At 36.6% G+C, this 23,046-nt stretch overlaps 1 protein-coding gene across 1 annotated transcript in view; it reads right to left on the reverse strand.

Annotated features, from left to right (window-relative positions):
- Window positions 1-508: 508 nt before the first annotated feature.
- The window catches only part of LOC107098567 (metalloprotease TIKI2-like), a 101,928-nt gene continuing 79,390 nt past the window's right edge, over window positions 509-23,046 (reverse strand). Inside the window, exons 5-7 of the mRNA XM_015396309.1 lie at window positions 11,047-11,143; window positions 7,333-7,611; window positions 509-1,265 (exon numbers count right to left, since the gene is read on the reverse strand). Of these exons, the coding sequence (XP_015251795.1) occupies window positions 1,052-1,265; window positions 7,333-7,611; window positions 11,047-11,143 (590 nt within the window). The 3' untranslated portion in view covers window positions 509-1,051. The remainder of the gene's footprint in view (window positions 1,266-7,332; window positions 7,612-11,046; window positions 11,144-23,046) is intronic.

A 23,046-nucleotide genomic window follows, 5' to 3' on the forward strand; every position in this document is an offset into this window, starting at 1 on the left:
TATGCTACTTTTCAAGGAAAGTACGATTTTATTGTTTTTTTTTTTTATTAATAGCCCCCAGTTATTTCTGATGCCTTTGCAGGTATCAAAAACAAACCAAAAAATGTTTCAAATGTCAATATTTGTCTCAACCCTAACCAGCAGAGGGCAGACCGTGACCAACTTTTCCACAAGTTTTCCTTTTCAATTTGAATAGGCTAATAGCTCTCAGTCTCTCTTTGGTTAATCTTTTTGCACTAATGAACTATATCCAAATCACTAGACAAAGAGTATTTTCTGTATCCTGAAAAAAAAAAAAAAAAAAAAAAAAAAAAAAAAAGCCTGAAGCTTCAGAAATCTGTAGTGATAATTTTCTTGTATCTTAAAAAAATATAATATATTTTGAAATCAATCAGGAGGCATGTTTGCTTTTGTTAGGATCCCATTTGTGAAACAGGCTTTTATGTATTCTTTTTTATAAAAATTTCCATTCACAATTTGTACATCCACTGTAAAGAAGAGCCCACACTTCATTAGTGTTTTGTTTTCTATTTATGAAATACCAAGAAAATATACTCTGCTTTTCAGAATTAATAAATACAATGCAATTTTTCTGTATAAACACATTCACAATTTACAAAGCGATCCCTCATTCACACCACTGTATGCAATGAAGCTATTCAGCACAGCGCTGCAACTGTCTCTGATCTGTTCAGATCTCATTGTTAAAGTAAATAATTTCTACTCAATATTACAATTTTATTAGCTTTAAGATTCCAATTCTTTAAGTTAGTTCACCCTTCTATTTATTATTCAAATAGTTCAAGAGGCTTTAGACATTTTCTACGGTCCATTCATTGATTGTGACATCATTAACAACTTCTTTCCTTGTATTGGACGTTGATCACTGTGGTGAAGGCTCTCTGAAGACCAGGCTGGAACTTCTCTTCATCCTTTGTCTTTACTTGCTGATGATGACCATCCTTGTTTGCCTTTATCAGGTACATTTGTCTGCTCCGCTATGGATGTAGTGGTTTCTTGATTGTCTGTCTGTGAGATAACTGTTTTATGGTCAGGAGGTGAGTAGCATGTGTGATAAAAACCAGGCTAAAATACAAGACAGGGTGAGTGACGTGTGAGCCAGCGGGGCTGTACTGAAGTTGTGCTCTTTGTCAGCGTGTTGCTCTGTAGAGTAGACATCCAACTGCCTCTGCTGTTCTTGACGGGTGAGCGGAGGCTCCACTGTTATATACCCGTTGATTATCCTCACATTAGGTGGTGGTGTGCTGGTGGAAGGATAAAAGAAACAGCTCATTAAATCATTTGCTTAAAGCTTTTTTTTTTTTTTTTTTTACATTTCTTGCCAAAAATAAATATAAAATAATGGTTAATCTTTTGGAGTTTAAAAATATATACCACTGAATTATGTACATGTGCAACTACAATGGGCTGTTGTCTGTATTTTAACAAACATTTAGTAAATGTTTGAAAAGACAGAGTTTTATTTTTTTTGTGCTGTCTATACACCGTGAGCAGAATTATTAGGCAAGTTGTATTTTTGAGGATTATTTTTATTATTGGGCCACAATTGTGTTCTCAATCAACCCAAAATACTCCTTAATATCAAAGTTTCATATTTTTGGAAGTTGATGTGTTTTTTTTTGTTTTTTTTTAAGATTTGGTCATTTTATGAGGATGTCTGTGTGTTATTATTATTATTATTAATATTACTGTACAGAATTATTAGGCAACGTAATAAAAAACAAAATTTCTACCCATTTCACTTGTATATTTTCACCAGGTAAACCAATATAACAACTCAAAATTCAGAAATAAACATTTGCAACATTCAAAAACAAAAAAAACAAAAACAAATCGGTGACCATATATAGCCACCTTTCTACACCATGACGCTCAAAAGCCTTCCATCCATAGATTCTTTCAGTGTCTTGATCTGTTTGCGATCCACATTTCGTGCAGAAGCCACCACAGCCTCCCAGACTGTGTTCAGAGAGGTGTACTGTTTTCCCTCCCTGTAGATCTTACATGTCATGAAGGACCACAGGTTCTCAATGGCGTTCAGATCAGGTGAAGGGGACTATGTCATTATTTTTTCTCCTTTTAGACTTCTTCTGGCCAGCCACGCTGTGGTGTATTTTGATGTTTGCGACCGAGCATTGTCCTGCATTAATATCATGTTTCTCTTGAATGATGCCGACTTCTTCTTGTACCGCTGTTTGAAGAAGGCATCTTCCAGAAACTGCCAGAAGGTCTGGGAGTTGATCTTGACTCCATCATCAACCCGAAAAGGTCCCACAAGCTCATCTTTGATGATACCAGCCCATACCAGTACCCCACCTCCACCTTGCTGGTGTCTGAGTCGATAAGGAAGTTGCTGCCCTTTACTGATCCAGCCTGATGCCCATCAAGACTCACTCTCATTTCATCAGACCAAAACACCTTGGAGAAATCAGTCTTCAGATATTTCTTGGCCCAATCTTGACGTTTTGTCTTGTGTGTTTTGTTCAAGGGTGGCCTTTTTTCGGCTTGTGATGACCTTGTGCTTCTTGGCACTCCAGACATGTTGCAGCTCTGAAATATAACACAACTGGTGGCTAATGGCTTCCTGGCAGCTTCACTCTTGATCCTTCTCAATGCATGGGGAGTTATTTTGCATCCTCTTTTTTCAACATGCTTATGGCGCCTCTGTTGGCTGTTTGCCATGAACCGCTTGATTGTGTGATGATCCCACTTCAAAAGCTTGGCAATTTCCAAACTGCTGCACCCCTCTGAAAGACATCTGACAATTTTTTACTTTTCAGAGTCTGTCAAATCTCTTTTCTGACCCATTTTGCCAAAGGAAAGGAAGCTGCCTAATAATTAAGCACGGCTTATATAGAGTGTTGATGTCATTAGGGCCACACCCCTTCTTATTGCAGAGATGCACACCACCTGATTTACTTAATTGGTAGTTGGCTTTCAAGCCTATACAGCTTGGAGTAGGACAACATGTATGAAAAGGACTATGTGGTCGACATACTCATTTGCCTAATAATTCTGCACACAGTGTAAAGTTTTCGTATAGGTAATATTATTTTTAGTAATAAATCCAATATAGTCATCCTATTTAAAAGTGTGCTTAGGGCATTGTGGTGGTATGGGGTAAAGTGAACGACTAATTTATGGAGGTTTAATCCTTGACAGACTGTCCTGGTCCTTTGCCACATATCTTCTCTCTCTCTTAACTCCACTTCCTGTCAGCTGCGTTTATAATATGGGTCACTATTACAAGAAACATTAAAAAGATAAACATTAAAATAATTTCTTTTTTTTTCTTTTTTATCCAGGCTCTGTGAAGGTAGCTATGTGTCATAATACACCGGCTTCAGAATTGTCTCAGTTTAAAAAATCCCAAATGCAGTTTCCAGCTATCAAGTAATAAGAATGGTAATACTGTATTTCACTTTCTGCCATCTTAAAAAAAAAAAAAAAAAATGACGTTGAATATTTATTATTATTCATAGAAAGCCATTTACTAAATGAAATATCTAGAACACTGTAGACTAACTATTGCAGAGCTGAACATATTAAGCTAATTAACTAGAGTAACAATCTGGTTTTCAGACAACTGGTTGTTGGAGTTAAGGTATTGCTTTTTATAACTGAACCACACAAACAAAAAACGTCTAAACTTTCATTTTAAGACCAAATGTATTTAGCTTTTGCATAGCCTAACCCATATTTGATCCCCTTAGTTCTTTTACATCCTGTAAAAAATGTGTAATCTGAAACATTTCAATCAGGTTATGAGGTTATTAAAGCATAGAAACATTGCTGCAGAAAGTTACCACAATATTCTCATAGCCTCAACCACCTAAGTTTGTGCCTATACTATTCAATGAAGTTCAACATTTGATAGAATTGATATTATAAAATTCTTCTTTAAAGGTTTATGCTGTTCATAAAAAAGCATGTAACTATTTATTTTTTTGCTGATGTTGTAGATTTGTTTATGTTAATAATAATAACTTGTGTTAATGGACCAGAGTCCATTAAACGGCCTGAAACGTGTGTACATCACTTTGCATGCAAATGTCATGATCTTATAAAAAATAAATCAAATAAAAAACTTGGGAAAAAGTGCAGTGCAGTCCCTGACCCATATTTACATTTTATAGGCAAGCAAAACTGGCCCCACAGATGGGTGAGGTGGGGGACTGAAAGCCAGATTGCATCATAGTTCTGCTCAGACATCAATTTTCTTGCCTAGGAAAGGGCTGGTAAGAAAATCTGAAGGTATATTAACATTAAGCAAAGATATAAAAAATTTTAGTGTATTATTATTATTACAGCTCTATAACTGAAATGTCTGAATAAAACAAATAAAATCTAATACTTGCAGAATTGGACTGATCTTCAGCATAATCTTTGTAGTTGTAGTTAATTTTAGTTTTTGTTAGAAGCTGTTTTTAGAACACAGATGTAATTTAATTCCCATATGAATCTCATATGAATATTCATATGATCCGGGCACCTACAAAAATTGATACATACACAAAGAAGTGGCAGAAATTACAAGTATGATCAAGTGTACACAAAGTGCATGGCTACAGATATGAAGCTAATAAATACTTTCACTTAAAACGAATCAAATAATCAAACATACATTCCTACAATTTTAAAATGCTCTTGTTTGACAAGAACAAAACCCTTAACAAAAATAGTCTGCCTCAGTAACATGGTGGTAGCAGTTGTTTCACATGATGTTTCAAACTAAAGGTACCTTGTTCATTTTACAATGGCATAAACTTTACTCTGAATATAGCAAATGGCAATGGATGTCGTATTATACTAGTTGTATTGCTTCCTCTGGCTGCAACTATGCAAATGCATTTGGACAATCATCCTCCTCCAAGCCAATGCTAAAATTTCCCATATAAACGACTTTAATAAGTTTCCAAGTGCAGGGCTGCGTGTAATGTGACCTGTATGAAAGGGCCGAAGCACAAGGAAAAGTTCAGTCCGCTCCCCACCTTCAGCTTTTATTTAACCTGAAGAGCCAGGAGCTACAGTACACAGAGGTTCACAATGGAGGGGTTATGATACCACAGCTGCTCATAACCTGAGCACTCTCACCCGACGAGATTCATTGAAAAATTGTTTTACTGCAGAAAAGGTATGATAGGAAACTTTAAGGGTTTTGAAGCTCTGACTTTTTTTAACTAGGGCCTCCCCTGAAACGGGTAACCAGACCATGTTTTTCCTCTATTCTCTTATGCGACATGCTTTGATTCATAACTCTACACGAGGACCTGTCATATAAGCAAATGTTCATAAGCCCTCTTAATTCTAAATCAAAGTGCATGAAATATATATTTTTTACCATTGCTCCACTCATCAGTAATCAACAGGATGACTCATACTACAGATAAACACATGAATGTGACAAGGAGTAGGGTATTTATATAAAATGCTGTAAATACTTCAATACCTTTGTCAGTTTTGAAAGTTACTGTGTTACATATTAACAGCATTTTACTTGAAAGAGTAATCTAACTAAATTCCTTTCTTATATTGGTAATGCCTTTACATTATTTGCAATCTAAGCGCTCTCTCTCTCATACTGCAATGGGACATTTTTACAGAAGGCAGAGCAGGGAGATGCACAAACATCATGTGTGCTGATTGGTTGAGCAGCTGTAATGTGGGCAGGTGTTCAGCAAGCCTTGGACACACTGAGAGGAGACATGATGGTGCAGAGACCCTTATGAAAAGGTAGGACTTTCTCTAAAAAAATGTGCTCACAGAAGACAAAGGCTAAATGTTCCTGTGATTTGTTGGTAATGTGCTGGAACAAAGACTTCATGTCATTTAAAAGCGATTTTGATCTAAAGAAGCACCCTACATCATCTCAAAACCCACTGACAGCTGCTGCTTTTATGAACACAGATTCTTTACTTTCTCCTTATCGTGCTTAAACCACTTGCATGGTTTCATAAAGAAATGCTGTTTTTTTTTTTACTTGAATAGTGTAGAGCTGTTTAATTCTATTGCAAAGTATATATTATGTTTGGTAGATTGCTTCAAAATAATTTTTTCAGCTTTATAAATAATTTACAGCATGTTAAATACTGTCACCTTGCAAAATTATAAAGCTCTTAAGCATTGCATTGATTTTATTGATATTTTATTATAAACTAAAACATAAAATCTATATTATTTTGCAACTCACTTGTCCCAATCTACAACAAAATGATGCAGCTTTTTTGTTTTCAGATGTGTCATTCTTTTAATTAACAACTTAATTCAGTATTAATAACAAACATTGTATATTCCATTTTTGAAACTGCATTTGTATTTATAGCTCAGGTAATGGGAAAGTTTCTCTAACATTTTTGATCCTTAAAAGTAATGAAATTGTTACTTTGATCAGTAATTAGTTAAGATGATTGTGAAGTAACCCAGTTACTAATTCATAAACTTTTTGGAGAAGTAATTAGTTACTATAACTATTTACTTTTTAAAGTAACATCCCAACACTGACTATTGTGACATTCGTGCATAATGTTGCACAATGGATGTATTTTCTCTTTTTATTATTATTATTATTACTGGTATCATTATTATTATTATTATTATTAATAATAATAATAATAATAAAAATAATAATAAATGTAATTTGTAATGCACTTTACATTTAAGAAAAATCTAAAAGTCCTACAGGTAAAATCATCATAGAAAGGTAAAAGCAAGAAATTAAAGACTAAACATCATTGTAAAGTACATATGAATAAATAAGGCACAATTATAAAAGGTTAACAGTCATAAGTTCTGCTAAAAAGAAAAGTTTTTATCCTCTTTCAAAAGTCTGGATTATCTGTGGTCTCCTCAAATAATCACGGAGGGCGTTCCAGGTCTAGGGGGGCAGAGCAGAAGGCACGGTCGCCCATAGTATTTAGCTTAATCTTGGGGAGGAGGAGGTGGTTTGAGCGTTTTGATCATGGTGTAGTGATAGGGGTTAACACTTCATTCAGGTATAGGGGCATTTCCATAGATGCACTGGTGGGTGAGAATAGTGACGTATTCAATTCTTGCAGAAACAGGAAGCTAGTGAATTGAGTGGAGAATGGGTGTGATCGACCTAAATCCTAATAAGTGGAACAAACTGGATTAATTTGGATATAAATTTGCATTATCTGGATATGGATCCAAACTGTCTTGTAAACTGCATTGGGATTCTATCTGTTGTGCAGTGATGCTATGTAAATTAACTGAACTGAAAGTAATTACATAAAGTTTCAAAGGTAACTGGTCGGTGAAGTATGTTTAAACCTTTATCATAGTACGGCTCACCTATCCCCTATGCGAACCCACAGGTCACTGAAGAGTCGGGGCCTCCCATGGCTGTGGTGAGTTTTGTGGGGTCGTTTGTGTCGTCCAAACTCTTCCAGCTGGTTCAGGCTGTCGGGGAGCAGCATGTGAGTCAGTTCTTCCCCCTCTAGGGCAGGCACATCGTCTGGATCTTCCATCTCATCCTCCGGAAAGGTTGACCAGGTAGTGGGAGTCACTATGCTGGTGTCTGAAGGCTCCTCAACAGACTTAGTTGCAGGCGGTTCTGGATCTCGTTTAGTCCTGGAACAGAAGAGGACACGCATGGAATCAATTAATGAAAAATTTCATCGTATAAACCCTAACATAATCAGAGGTTTCTCTAAAACAATTTTGTTCCACAGCTATTGGAAACTACAAGGTCTTTTGTGTGCTGTTGCACACTTTCCTGCAGTTTCAACCTGCAGCTAATGAATGTTATTTTTTAGTGGTTTTTGACCACTCAGTCACTTTTCTCGTCAAATATCCCAATTTAAATCAAGGACATGAACACCACAAGGAAACTCTCACACTATTAATGATCCCCCTAGTGGCTTGCATTCAAAGCAGCCAAAATCAGGGAAAAGCTCAACATTCGCGGTTTCCATATTTTGTCTACCAAGACTAACACTTTGGCCAAAAAAAGACCACCCAGATTCTTCCTTAAAATCTCTAAGTACTCATCTTTCCTATGTCTATAACACAAACATTTTCTTTTTTACAAAATCAATTTAGATTCAATACGACTTTATGTTTTAAAGTCAACAATTTCCCTTATAGTGATGCTTAAAACAATGATATATTAATTTAATACCCGGTTAAATTAAAGATCTTAATTAAACCCTAAGGCAGTTACCATAGATGACCTACCCTAAATGCATATTGTTGGACCATGTAAGAAGGCCACAATACAAAGAGATAATCTTTTATTTAACAAGGAGATCATGCAAATTTAATGAAAATGGCCCCAATATTAAAAGAGCTATAACTGACCAACTATTTTTATAAAATACCAGAATAATGTAAGTTACCCAGTACAGTATATATAGTTTTAATATGTTTTGAGAGAGGTGATAATAAAAATAATCCACTATATGAAATCAAAGACCAGGCAATATGTCCTTCATTGAAAAAACAATCATTTTCTGAATTAAAGATTGCATGATTAGCTAATAATATTCAGATACTAGGAGGTGACATTAATAAAAACATCCTAATACTAAAGTATATAGCTTCACTATTTTCTCTACAACAGAATACAACACTGCTTAAATATAACACAAAATGGAAAATAAACCAATAACACAAAATGACAAAAAAAATCAATGTGCAACTTCAAAATTAAAAAGAAACTTAAACTGAAGTCCACAAAGTGCAGAATCATGACAAGGAGTTTTAGCGAAAAATTATTTTTGGCCACTTGTTAATTTTTGGCCTAGGTGTAGAGCAGGTTGCTCAATAAATCTGTTTGATCCTTAAACATTGTGTTTTTTATGTAAATAATTGCGACTGAAAAATTTTAACTGACTGTGGACAATTTCAGCCTTTAAGTTGTATTTCAACTGAACTGCTTAACAGGTATTTTTGCTTTTCCAGTCATTTTAATTTCCAGTCTTCCTTTCAGATCCTGATGGCTGAATCAGTGTGACAATATCATCAGCCCCGCAGTCAAGCTGCTGTAGAGCCAAACTTAGCTTTAAATAGTGCTGTCTGCCGCACTGTAGTATTAGTCATTAGGTCATTTTTGGTAGTCAGTTTGAAACAATCCAGGGCTCAGGCATACAGCTTTTATAAACACCTGTCATCCAGCCATCTCAGACTGGTTTTACGCACATTTTGTCTCATCTCAAATCAGGAAGGTTCAAGAGTATATTTTGGATGCATGTATAATATTTTGTGACCACAGCGAGTCAGCCGGCTTGTCAGAATTTACAGCACAAACCACTGCTGGCTGAAGGTTTCAACTGCAAAAGAAGGAAATAGGGTTACTTTCAAAGTTTAATAATCCAAGAAAACTTTGTAAATGCTCTAGATTGATTGATTGCGATGTTTTTACTGTTGCAAAAATGATCATTCTTGATGTATGTTGCTTTAGTTTTAACTCTTTACCCTGAAATAATTTGCTGTTGATATTGTTTTATGGGCAGTTCAGTGAAGGCCCAATGAAACAGGGAAGCTGCAGTGTGCCAAGAGCGAATGCCAAGAGGTAGACAGAGTCAAAGACTGGTTGGCAGATAGATCTTTCAGACATTTAGCCTAGCCAACTCGAATTTCTGTGTGCTTCTTGCATACAGTGAACATCTGGGAGCTTAAGTGTGTGCAATACTGCCCCGCTTTGTTCTTTGGCATTGTACATCATCCTACTTATTCCAACAAGCACGTGTGTGGGCATGTGTGCTGTGGGGAGAACAGTCAGAACAACTATTTTGCAGCTTTCTTTGGCAGCACCAGAGCAGAGGGTGGTGGAGAAGAAATAGACTACAGTTACTGAAGTAATGATGATTCACACCATAAGTATAATTTTATGTCATATCACAAGCTTTGCATTGCATTTGTCTGGTATGAAGTATTATTTATTTGTTGTTTGTAAATGGCTCACTGCTAATAATTAGTTAACTGGAACAAGAAAAGGAAAGTTCATTAACAATGCTAAAACTGTTTGTAACCTTTGACCTAATTGGTATATTTTAACTTGCAGTAATACAAACTTTGAAGAAATGTGAAGTGAACAAAAGGTGATCCGTTTTTAAATAATTTTAAATATAATATGTAAAACTCTGAGGAACATTTGTTTGCCCTCTTTAATCATAGAAATAATATTCTCCTAAATAACTGCTGTTAGTGGGCCACTACCCGAGTCCTAAATGTTTTATTTTAGGATTGACTATATCTTTGTTCACCCTCCACCCCTTACAAAATAATTCTTTTAGTGTTTTCTTAGCAGAGTACCTTCCTCTCTGCAGCTCCAACAGAGATATTGTCCGGCCTTTACCAGTTTAGCTAAATAGTCAGGTCTTGGGTTTGCACTTCCGCTTCTGTCAGTGAGCCCCAGGGCAGCTGTGGCTACAATGTAGCTTGCCACTATCAGTGTGTGAGTGTGTGCGTGAATGGGTGAATGAATGTACAGTAGTGTAATGCGCTTTGGTCAAGTCTCCTAACTTGAATAAAGGCGCTATATAAGTACATGCCATTTACCATTTACTTGTGTCACACTTTTCCATTTTTAGATGAAGGATTAAATCACACTCTATAAGATGTTGAAATGTTAGAACATGGTTGTACAACCTGAACCCTCAATAAATGTGTTTTACATAAATATCAGGCCCATTCTTTCTACTACATTTTTTGGTCTCCCTGATACTAACCTCTATTTTTACTACTTGAATTAGAAGTTTATCAATTGAGTGGGTGTCTGAAAGCAATTAGTTGTATAGTTTTTTTTAAAGAGTCTCATAGTAAATTTGGTTGAATAAAAACACATTTTGGGCTTTTTCAACAATTGTGATTAAATATTTTGAATTATGGCAGCATTTTCTTTTCACTTGAAAACATTTTGGACTGTTACAGACTCTCACAATAAATTCAATTTGTTGTTGTAGCCTAACAAAATCTGGGAACATTTAAAACATTTATTGTTCTTATAAAATGGGGCTCAGGTTTTGTTTGCAACACAGCAGTTTGCCCTCTCTTCTCACTTACTCTGTAGGTTGCCCTTGTTGGTCAGATGGAAGGTGGACAATTTCATAGCCCTCCTGCCTGAGTATGTCCAGAATACTGTGGTTCCCAAGAAAGTGACCTAAAAGTGGAGAAAAACAAAAAGAAAGAAAGAAAGATGTAGAACATTTACTTTATATGTACAAAGTTGAAAAGTTCTGCTCCATGGCTAATTAAAATGTGCATGATGAAAGTTGAAAAACACTCACAACATATTCCTGCATAAAACACAGCCTGTATTTTTTCAATAACAGTGTTGATTATGATTAACTTACATGTTCTGGACACATTTGCTTTGTTTACAATAATAATAACAATCCCCCCACCACTTTCTTTGAGTCCTGGCATCTCAGTCACTGAACAGATTTACTCTAAATGTAACGTCTTGTATACCTATTAAATAAACAATTATCAATTTTGCATTTTTGTACAAACTTTCAGTTAAAAGTCTATAATTCTGTGTTGTATAGATTTGTATCTTTTTAAATTACCAAGGTCATTTCCCGGTATCCACTTAAACATCCATCATCCATCCATTTTCCATCACTCTTATCCCAAGAGGGGTCACGAGTGGTGGTGGTGCCTATCTCCAACTGTATACGGGCAAGGTGCTGGGTATACCCTGGACAGGTCACCAGTTCATCGCAGGGCAACAGAGAGACAAACAATCGTTCACCCACACACTCACACCTTAGAAGAATTTAGAGAAGCCAATTAACCTTAGAGTTATGTTTTTGGACTGTGGGAGGAAGCCGGAGTACCCGGAGAGAACCCACGCCTGCTCAGGGAGAACATACAGAAGGACGCCAGGCCGGGAATAGAACCCAGAACCTTCATACTGCAAGGAAGCAGTGCTACCCACTGTGACACTGTAGGTATTGTGTGCTGATGATGGTGGGTAGTGATGTCCTGATCAAGAAACCTTTAAAATATCTGCAACGCAGTCCCTAACAAAAGGAATTCATGGTTAGCTATTGCCAATGTGATGTCTGTAAGCTGTTGCCGCACCATATGTGGACATGTTTTACATGACCAATTCATCTAAAAGTCTATTTTCTTCTGCATGACTAGCAAAGGCTATAATAGGCCGAGTATATTATGTTATCAGTTCAAGTTTTTTTACTGTAGATTTCACATTGTTTTCTTAATTTTCTATACAAGCTGGCAATAGATAATAGACTGACACTAACAATCACACCATCTTAATTAACAGATTTTGCAGGTAAGTTGGATCCTTTGAAGCTGTTATACAGTAATTCATCTTACCTTTTAAACAGTAACTACAGTGTCAATATTAATAGAGGAAGAATATAATTCCACTTTATTGTCATTACATTGTCACAAGAACAAAGCAACAAAATTCACTCTCTGCATCAAACCATCCCCTTGGAGAGCAGTGGGCTGCCATTGTGCAGCACCCAGGGAGCAGTGTGGAGGTTAAGGGACTTGCTCAAGGACCCAGAGTGGCAGTCCGTGGGCTTCAACTCAGAACCTCTGGGATCGAAGCGCAATGCCCTAACCACTAGGCCACCACTACCCCATGATAGATTAGTTTTACCTAAAATGTAAAATACAGCTAGCCTGATAAACCGGACTAAATGGGAGATGAAAGGTGTTATTTAGTCTGGCCTCGATGAATTAGACATCGGAAGATTGTTGATGAGAACAACCCGTTGTTTTTCAAACCGCTATCTGTGCCTATTGGCCAACTCTCTGACCAATGAGCACAACTGACAGTGATATAGTAAGCATGACAGAAAGCTGGTGGGGGAGTGTAAACAAACAGCCTGTTGGCAAAAGGGCCTGAGGCATTGATCAAGGCTAGACCACTCGCAGGTAAAAATGATTTTGGCCGCTGGCGGGTGGGGCTGGTTTACTAGGCTACAATACAGCACAATCTTTTGGAAAAATCCTATTTTACCATATTTCATCACTTTAATCAAAATAACATTCCAATGCACTGCTCTCTCAGGGTTCAGACCTCTTCAAACATTAAGGTTAAACATTATGTTCCTCTAGCTGAACACTGGCACTGCCAATGAGATCATGCTTATTCTGATCAAACAAATTATTGAAAATTTGAATTCTGCCTTTAGGCTACATTTAAACAATATAAATTCTGTTTTCAACCAGTCGTTATCTCTTGTTTGTCAGTGACAAAAACAACCTGTGATATTTTTTTTTTTTAGAAGATAAATATTCACAAATCAAGAAGTTTGGTTTATTCATACTTTGTTTTAGCTGTGTAAGGTTGCATGTAAATAAAATGGGCTCAATTACAAGTTTCGTCTAGGTCACAATTATAAATTGCTTAAGTGTGACAAGAACAAGAGAAATGCATAGAAGATTTCAAACAAGAGATTGCTTCTTGTATGGTAATGATCCAATATTTTTTACACAAAACCTCTCGCCTCTTCTCCAGTTGTCAGTCACTTTTAGTCATCTTGTCTCTGATTCTCTCTGTCTAACATCAAACGACCAGGCCTAAGCCTCACGTTGATGAAGGCTTTTTTTTTCTGCCGTCGGCCAATAATCCTGCATGTCACTCAACTCAGCAATAAGCGGTTCTTTAGCTTGACATCATCTTTATAAGCACACATACTTTATGAGAGGAATTCATATTTGTGCTCAAGCAAAGGAATTCTTACACTAACACTCGTCGGGTCTCCTACAGCTTATTAACAACATGCCGACAATATTCAAGCCTCTTTCTGTCAGGGTCATCTGCTCCGACTCAGCTCTTCACCTCCTGTCAATTTTATCATTATAATGTTCCTAATCATTCCTGAGAGCCAATGAGACAAGCATGCAGTGTTACACTTTCTTGGCAGCCAAGTTGAAAGGCAGTCCAAGGCGAGGCATTGGAGTGAGAGGAGGCTGCAAACAACAGTGTTGGCAGATAAGATTGGTGTAACCATAAGGTCTGACGTCTGAGGGAGGATTCTTAATTTGCTGCACAGCAAAAAAATTAATTGATATAACTTTCTCAATTTTAGGTGAGTTTTTATTTCTGAAATTCACAGCAAAAATGGGTAAATCTAAAATCTAAAATTTATTTTCGGGGGGGGGGGGGGGTTAAATTGCAAAAGTTTGACAGCAGTGAAAGCTGATTGTTTTCAAGCATAATGTTAAAACAACACAGCAAAACAAGTAGAGATAAAAGAATCTCCTAAATGAATGCAAAAGGGAAACAAAAAACTTTCAGTCTTCCAACACATAATAGCCATTTGGAAATAGGCATAGGCTGATACATTGGCTGGCCACTATTTTTAGACATTATTAGCGCACTTTTTCTTGTGTCGCACCAGCTAATATGTGCATGTATTCACTAAATTATTAGTGTTTTCAGTTCTTCCGGAAATATCTTTTGAAAAAAATCTCGAAAATATTTTTAATTTCTTTTTTTCTTTTCTTTTTTTTTTACAGTGTCCTGTCTGGCAATGTGGCAATAAGAATAATTGTCTTGATGCCAAAAAGAGCCCAACAGATTTTACTTTCACAAGTAGAGCAGTAGGGCTATTGCCCTATTGTTCCTCTTGTTTCATGCATATAAATTGCTTTATTATAATTATGCAGGGAGTTTTACAGATTATATGGACACTGCAATGTAAATAGCACAGATAGGGAAAAACAGAAGAAGAAAAAAAAAGAGAAAAGATGAAAGAAAGAGGAGATAGAAAGGAGATAATGATAAAACATTTTCAGTCTGCCTCATCACCTGCAACGAAATGTAAAAAGAACAGCAGAACCAAAAGAAATGGTATGAGATATACAATAAAGCAACACCTTGAAACTATCGCTGAAGTAGTATTATTTATTCTGACATGTACTCTGTGTTACCTGAAGATAAGAGTGTGGGCTTTCTGTATGGAAGTGAATCTCTGAGTACCTGGAACCAAGCACCTGTAGTTGTTTGTGAGGGTGTACTTGTGCATGTAAAGTTTATCCATAGAAAACATGCTCAATAGTGGTTGTGGAGAGCCAAAGAGGCGCCCCCCCAGAGCACTGAGTCCTCCGCCGGGTGACACAAAGCCCCAGACGCCCAAAGGGACCCCAGGAGAGAAAGCACCAAGAAGGGACCAGCCCAGGAAATCAGAACCCCACCAAGGGAGGAGGAGAGACAGCCCAGAGGAAGTCCCCCAGCCACCACGATGCCGGTGCCCCGGGGAGCCGCGGGGACGAGTCCGCGGGCTCCGCCGGCAGCCAGCCACCCTGAAGTGAATCCTGAAGTAAATTTCAATACATTGCTCAGTCCAAATTATTAAGGAAGTAAGGCCAACAGAGCATCCAGAACGACTGTGAGACCATTACACATGCAGTATTTTGTAGCGGCACTAAAGTTCTGTCAGAAATGCCTCCAGCAACTTGTGCAGACTCTTTCCCCCCGACTGATATTATTTTATTATTGTTATTTCTGACAATCCAAATATGTAGACTCTCACATTACAACAGTGTAAAAAAAAAAAAAGAAAAAAATATTTACTTCTGCTCTGTAGAGTCCTAGTAATAGTAGTAGTATGTTTTAATCCATGCAAAATTTTTGATCTAAAAGATCAGGTATATAATGTTCTCAAGGCATGAACTGACAGACAAGGAAACAGCTTGTATCACAGAGCTATAACCTATATAATCCCTCAATACTATAAGAGAATTACAGTTCAGAGAATAGGGGAAATGCCATTCCTATGAAAGACCATCAAACTGTTTTGGGAAAGATGCTTAGTTTGGGGTTAGAAAAGGTTTAAATTTTCTACATAATAAAAACAAGCTGTTGTTAATGAAAAATGGTTTTCTCGACTTTTTCCTCCAGAACACTTCTGCATTCAGCCCCTCCAACACCACACCATCCCTTCAAGCGGTTTGTTATGTTCAGGATCATTAACATGTGCTTCATCCTTGAAAAAAAACAGCTTTATTCATAAACAAAATAGGTAAACAATGCCAGGTCTTTGGTCTGGTTCTTGACTAGAAACAAAACAACACTTGTACACAACATCAAGCTTTTTAGCTCCAAGGGAAAAACCTCACTTCTAAAAGTGTGTGTTTGAAGTTCATTTGAAAGATTGCATGGTTCTCCATGGTTTAGCCCAATTTGTCAAACTAAACAGCTATGTCTGTGATTCCCTCAGATCTATTATTTTGGAAAGACTGCACTTACAACAGTGGCGTGTGTATTTGTGCTTGCGTAGGTTTGTGGTTTCCTTCCTTTATGTGGGTAAGAGAGAGATAATAGTGCTTGAATGTCCGTGGGAGACTGAGGTGGTGTATTTGTTAGTGAAGTGTCCAGACGGTAAATTGTGTAGTGCTTTAGAAGCAGAGAGCAGACCCAACAAACAATTTTACTTGTCAAGATGTAATAAGAGGTCAGTTGATGCTATTGGCACTGTAACTCTCCTAGATTGATTGGAAAGATTAGCAAATGAAAACAAACTGCTTATTCATGTAGAAATGTCTTCATTCAAATATACATAGTTTTAATTTTCATCAAATAAATATTTGGGGTTACTTTGAGTCTTTGAATCTGTGTTGGGGTAACTTTAAAACTGAACATATGAACAAGATGTTTATAGTATAGTGACAAAACCAACTGGTTTCCCTTACAGAGTTGTGTGTAATATACAAAACATTTATTTTTCATGAAATTCTTTGGTTTATTTTATTGGGTGCTGGCATTTAAAACAACCTTCTGATTTTCCTGGGAGAGGCAATAGTGTATTTTACTAAATGATTTCAAAACACAATGTAAACTGTACAAAACAATGTGAGTTTAAATGAAATGTTTAAAATTGTTATGTTTAAGTTGCAACAGTTTCATCTGTAAAGAGATGGAACTGTTAGACAATGCCTTTCATGATACCGAGAAGAAAACTTAAGAAAATAGTAACATCTCTCTATTGTCAGGGTGGGGCAACATTGTTGTTGTCAAGTCCCAGCTTGGGCATTCAGTGTCATTGCGTTTGGGCAACACACTTCACCTGCATTGTCAACTGATGGTGGTCAGAGGGCTGGTAGTATGTACTACATAGTTTGCCACCTGCAGTGTATGAGTATGTGCGTGAATGATTGAATGTAGTGTAAAGCACTGTGGTCAAGTCCTCTGACTTGAAAAAGGGCTATATAAGTACAGGCCATTTACCATCTTGTCCATTTGATTGTGATTTCTGAATGTAGGTAGGAAAGGGGAGTGAGAAAGATTTATAGATACTCTGTCTTTTTACTAAATCAAATGGGCAAACTAAGTACATTTTCACTCATGCCTTCTTCTTTGCACTGATTACCCAAAATAAAATTCTGTTAAACCAGTAAGTTAGCATATTATATGTGTGACTGAAAAATAACCCTGCTTCATTGAATTGCATACCCAAAGTACAGTGGATCATAGTGATTGGAGTATGATACTGCAGGGAAGATTTTAATCACCAGGTACAGAAAAAAAGAACAATTTATTTGAAGTTCTCGAACAATTTAGTCAACAAAAATGTTGCAAAAAATTAAGTCATATTCCTGTTTTCAGTTTCCATCCAATATTTTATCTTGAGTATTTTCAGCACTAGTGGCTTGTTTTTTTGGACAGTAGGCTGACAGGAAAGGGGATATGAGAGAGGGGGAGAGAAATGCAGGAAAAGACCACAGGCCGGATTTGAACCCGGGTCACCGGTGTCTAGGACTAAGGCCTCCGTACATGGGTCGTGCACGTTAACCACTGCATCACCTGCATGCCCTTCCATCCAATATATATCGTAACACATTTAAAAAAACACATTTGGTTTTCATTTCAATTCCCCTTTTGTTTTACATTTGCTAAACTAATACAATATATCAACTCCAAGCTAGTCTATGTGTGTATGCTTATCATTTCACTCAATTTATCTCTCTTGAAACCTTTCCAATGCTGAATCTACAAGCAGAAGTCAAAAGCTAGTGTGGAAGAAGTGAAGACAAATAGGATAGAAAGGAGAAAAGCATCATACATTAGAGGTTCATCCAAGAGTGAAGAAAACAGAGTGATAATGATGTGTATTTTGTTGTTTTTCAAAAAGCAAATCTGTTTGCAATTACACCATGTAAACACTGCAACAACTGATATGTAGTGTTGGTTTACAAAATCCCACATGGTTTGCACACAGACCACCTCACATGAATATTGCACAAACTAATGGCAGGAGAAGACAGACAGCCAAAAGGAAATAGCAGAGCAGAATTAGTGCTTCAGTTATCTGAGAATTTAAGACTTTGAAGATGTAAACAAAAGAGAAACAGTATGATAATGAAGTGAGAGATAAATGCAAAAGTGAACATTGTTTAACACACACCAGTACTTGTTGGGTGCTGTTGCTATATCATCATTCAAACAAACACCCACCTCTTGCCTCAGCAGATTTAAAGCAGGGCAAACTTAGTACAGAAACAGAAAAGGGAGACCAGTGAACAGAGGGGAAAAAAGCTACTTTAAACTTGAAATGGGTTTGCACCTCTTTAGTTTTGTTTGAACATGTGTCTCATCTATGTCCAGACAGATGATGAGGGGAAAATTCCTCTGATTCTTAAGTGTTTCTCAATGTGTATGTAGGTGTTAAAGGGGTAGTAAAATAAATACATCAAATGTATTGGACCACCATGAATCAACAGAAGAGTTTAAAAGCTCCTTTGCAAATATAATTAACAAGTCTAAAGCTGAACAGGCATTGTAGCCAGCCGAGGCACTTTTTACATGCCTTCAATTACGTTTTGGACACTTGGAACTTGGAACTAGCATGGTAACATTGCCTTATGGGTAATGTAGTCTAAAAACAAATAGGATCACCTCGTTCCACAGTAAGGGGAAAAAAGGGTTGTTGCATGGAAGTTATTTAACAATGCTTTTGTTTACACATTACTTAATTAGTTATTAACATTAATGATTTAGTATGATTGGTTAATCATTCATTTGAAATTGTAAACAAATGTAATCATTCAAACACCTGAGAATGTGTTAGGTGACCTTTAAGGTGGTCATTGTAGTGACCAGAGATGAAGAGGTCTCTGCATTTCCACCTGTGTATAAGGCCAACAGACTAGGAAAATTAAAAAAGAGTTGGGGAAAAAGAGGTGAGGGTAGCAAAGAAGTTCAAATAAAAATTTAAAAGGGCTAAATATCTGCAATGAAATCTATAATTTGGTCTGTGTAAAAAATAAAAATATTTTACCAGAAAACATTAATATGGTTGCAGGAAATATTACATCTGTTAAGATGCGTATGGCAGACCAGAGTCAGAGTAGGATGATTAATGAAAATGTATTTAAGATGGTAAAAAAAAAATTAATATGCTACCAAAGTTTTAATACTTAATAATATTTGTCCATTTTTCATTTTATGAGTTCCCTCTAAATGTTAAAATGAATCATCCATCTAAGCATATGTATTTACAGTCAGTTAATGGCTTGCTGTACAAATTGTAGTAAAGGAAAGGTTATATTTTTTCCTCATCTTGTTCGTTAACATTTTGTTTAAATTAAGCAAACCATGTAGGGAAAAGCTGGTGATTATCTTTCTTTTTTTTTATTATAATTAATAAATAGATAACGTTTTTAATGTTTTTTTTTGTGCAAGTATGGTAAACTAATTACTAATTAAAAACTAACTAATTGCTGGGCTAGGATAACAGCATGACGAGTAACACTGTTGCCTTACTACACAAAATATCAGTTATATTGTTCTGAGCTTTGAGGCCTCTATGATGGATAAAATTTAATCCCCTACAAACAGATTTAGAAATAGCTTTTACCATAGACCTTTGAAAGCAAATTCTTCTCCTTAAGTCAAACACTGATCTCTAGATAAAAGACCACTCTTACCTTAACACGCCGATGTCTGGCCCACATGAGGAAAAATGATTAAGGTGTGATGGAGGTTAGGTTAGGGTAAGGGTTACAGTAGTTATGTACTGGTAATGGGGAGGGTTAGTGTGAGGTCTAGGTTAGGTCATAGTCAATGCAAAGGAAATTGGGACATTCTGATCTTGTTATACATAGTGAGGACTATACGTTGATTACAATTGACTTCCATGCCAAAACTGGACCACCATCTCACACAAACATACACACAGACCTAGTGCTGATCAAACAGACTCAGCGCTCAGACTATCTGCATTTCATGTACTTACCACATATTACATTTCTATATACATCATTTTTTATTTTACGTGGGGGGTAGTATTTTTTTACAAGCCTTTTAAGTTATGTACGTGTATCATGTGTGCCTTCTAAGATTGGCCTTTGCATGATTTCATCATGGTTTCATAATGACAACAACCAATATTGATTCCTGAATGTGTGTTTGCTCCCAAGAATTTACATACCTTTGCTAAACTAAAGACTCCCTGCAGACATTTTGCCTTTGCTTTTTAAAATGCACTAAGACTGTAGTAAAATCACCTAAAATGTGAATAATCTAGGGTGCATTAAGACCACAGTAGACAGTAGACCACATGTTTTGAGCAGTAAATGGTGGTTTATTATCACTCTGGAAACATCTCTTAATTCTTAGTGCTGCAACTAAACTGGTCCTAAACAAGCAGCTGAAACAGACAGTCAATGTTATTAATGCGCCATGATCAGTTTTCTGGCCAGGGGAGATCAGTCATCTAAAGAAAGTTGCAAGGTAGGGAGTACTTCAAAATAGTGCATTAGCTGATAAAATGGAAGATATTTCAAATCCAATATGTAGTTGTCATACAGTATGAGGTTTAAGCTTCCATATGACTCCCCACTGTCAAAAGTAATCCTGGTATTTACATTATCAATCAGAAAGAGTGGACACAAGGGGGAAAAACACTTTTAGAATTGTTGTTCTGCTTTTCACATAACAGGAGACACATTTATTCTACCTGCATGAATTTTGAACCCTACATGACCATGATCTTACAATAGTTATCTTCTATTGAGCGTAGTATATTAAATGAGTATAAGAATGATTGCAATTGATATAGCTGGCTTAAAACACATTTGCAATGTTTTCCCGTTTTGCAAAAGCACAAGATGTGCTGTTAATGTGCTAACCTTAATGATAAAAACAGTCAATAATTTGTGCACCTGTTTGTATAATATGGGAACGTTTTTATAGGACTGACCATGTGGAGCACACCCACACCTTCCTTTTCAGAACAAATGAGTAATGCAACAAAGATTTCCTAAATCCAGCATCCCTGAGTCTTGCTGTGAGCTTCCACTAACAGTTAAACAGCACCAGGTTCCTTCTATAAATCACACATCAGTTTTCCTTTTAGAAAAGCAGGGCTGTAGAAATAACTACCCCTGCAGTGGCAATGGTTTTCACATAATGTGTGAGACTACAATGGTGCCTGCTAGGTTTCTTTAAGGGTATAAATGGGTGTCTGCCAAAAAGCTCACTGTACTGCCCTTCGTCTTTCACCCATATCTCATCTTAGTAATGACTTAATTTCCTTTCCATGCAGCAAGGTCTGTCTCCCTGCACTGCAGTAAGGGGCTCATGAATGACAACCACTGACAGAGCTGTACATGTGCATGTTCTGGTTGAAGTTCTGGTCAAAGACAGAGATCAGGGAAACTATGGGGCATAAAACAGTAACATGTGGTGGTCCTGATGTTAGTCTATGTGAAAGATGTTTCGGGGTTTAGAAAAATTCAGCTTTGTTTAAATATTTAGGCTGTATTAACTCGCTGCTTCCATTTGGAAAGGGCTTCTTTTGTGCTGCTATTTTTAATAAGAGAGAAGGGAAGAGGGAAGGTCTAAGAAGAGAAAAAAACTGGAAAGAGAATTTTACAAAAACATACAAAAACTATAAAACATTTTATAGTTATAGAAAATATATAACAAAACTACAAATATCTGAGTAAAATAGGAATTATCTTTGTTTCAACTTTGTAAAGTTTAAAAAAAATTGTCAAACAGCTGTGACATCCTCACAGTCTTTTTTCTCTTTTCTTTTCATTCAATCTAATTGGTTTACCTTATTATTTGCATTTAATGCATATATTAGCCAGGATTCAGACAATTTCTGTAAATAAATCTACATAGGTTTCTATAGGTGATGCTGACCAACAATGTAATCAAATGTAAATGTTTTATTGCCCCCAAGCTGTATCTGCCCTTGCTAAAACCAGTTACATCACCCATAATTTGGAATTATGGGTGATGTGGTTTCAAAACCTGCACACTTCTCTGTACTTGTGTACAGAGACTTAATCAATCATTACCCAAGTTATGCTCCAATTCTAAGAGAGAATCAAAGAACACTCAAGGGACCAAATATATTCTTGTTTTGCCTATTTCTGTGGACTGAGCCAGCTCATATATCATGGCATAATACACAACGAGCAACGGTAAGCAGAGGTAAGTGCAGAGATTTAGCCTTTTACCCGATCTTTAATTTTCTCACCAAAACATTTTTCATAATAGTCTCCTTTAGTTAACACTAACCTAATTGGAATACACTCCAATACTACAAAGTTTTTGGAGCAGCGAGCTTTGTTTACAGACTGGTCTGACCGAAAAGAACTCGAAGTTTACCAGGATGCTACCTTATCTCAGATAGGTGTCTATCATTTCCTGCTACATGTTATATATTTTTGTGGCTATCAGAACTGGCCATGGATTTGTGACGGTTTGTCACATGTTTAGGCTTTGATTCAATAGATTTAAGATTCAGTCCATATGTCTAAAGTTAATTTTTATATAATCTGGGCTCATTTCATATATTTATACACAGGACATTATATGTACTAATGATATATAATAATAAAAATAACCATTACTTAAAAAATGCCATATACCCATGTGATATCCCCTGAAGGGACTATATTTCTCGGCTGGCCTGGGAGCGCCTTTGGGTTCCCCTGGGAGCTGGCCCAAGTGGCTGGGGAGAGGGACATTTGGGCCTCCCTACTGAAGCTGCTACACCTGTGACCCGACCCCGGATAAGCGGAAGAAGATGGATGGATGGATGGATGGATGGATGGATGGAT

This window comes from Cyprinodon variegatus, unplaced genomic scaffold, assembly GCF_000732505.1.
Source record: "Cyprinodon variegatus isolate N-32 unplaced genomic scaffold, C_variegatus-1.0 Scaffold790, whole genome shotgun sequence".
Lineage (NCBI taxonomy): Eukaryota > Metazoa > Chordata > Actinopteri > Cyprinodontiformes > Cyprinodontidae > Cyprinodon > Cyprinodon variegatus.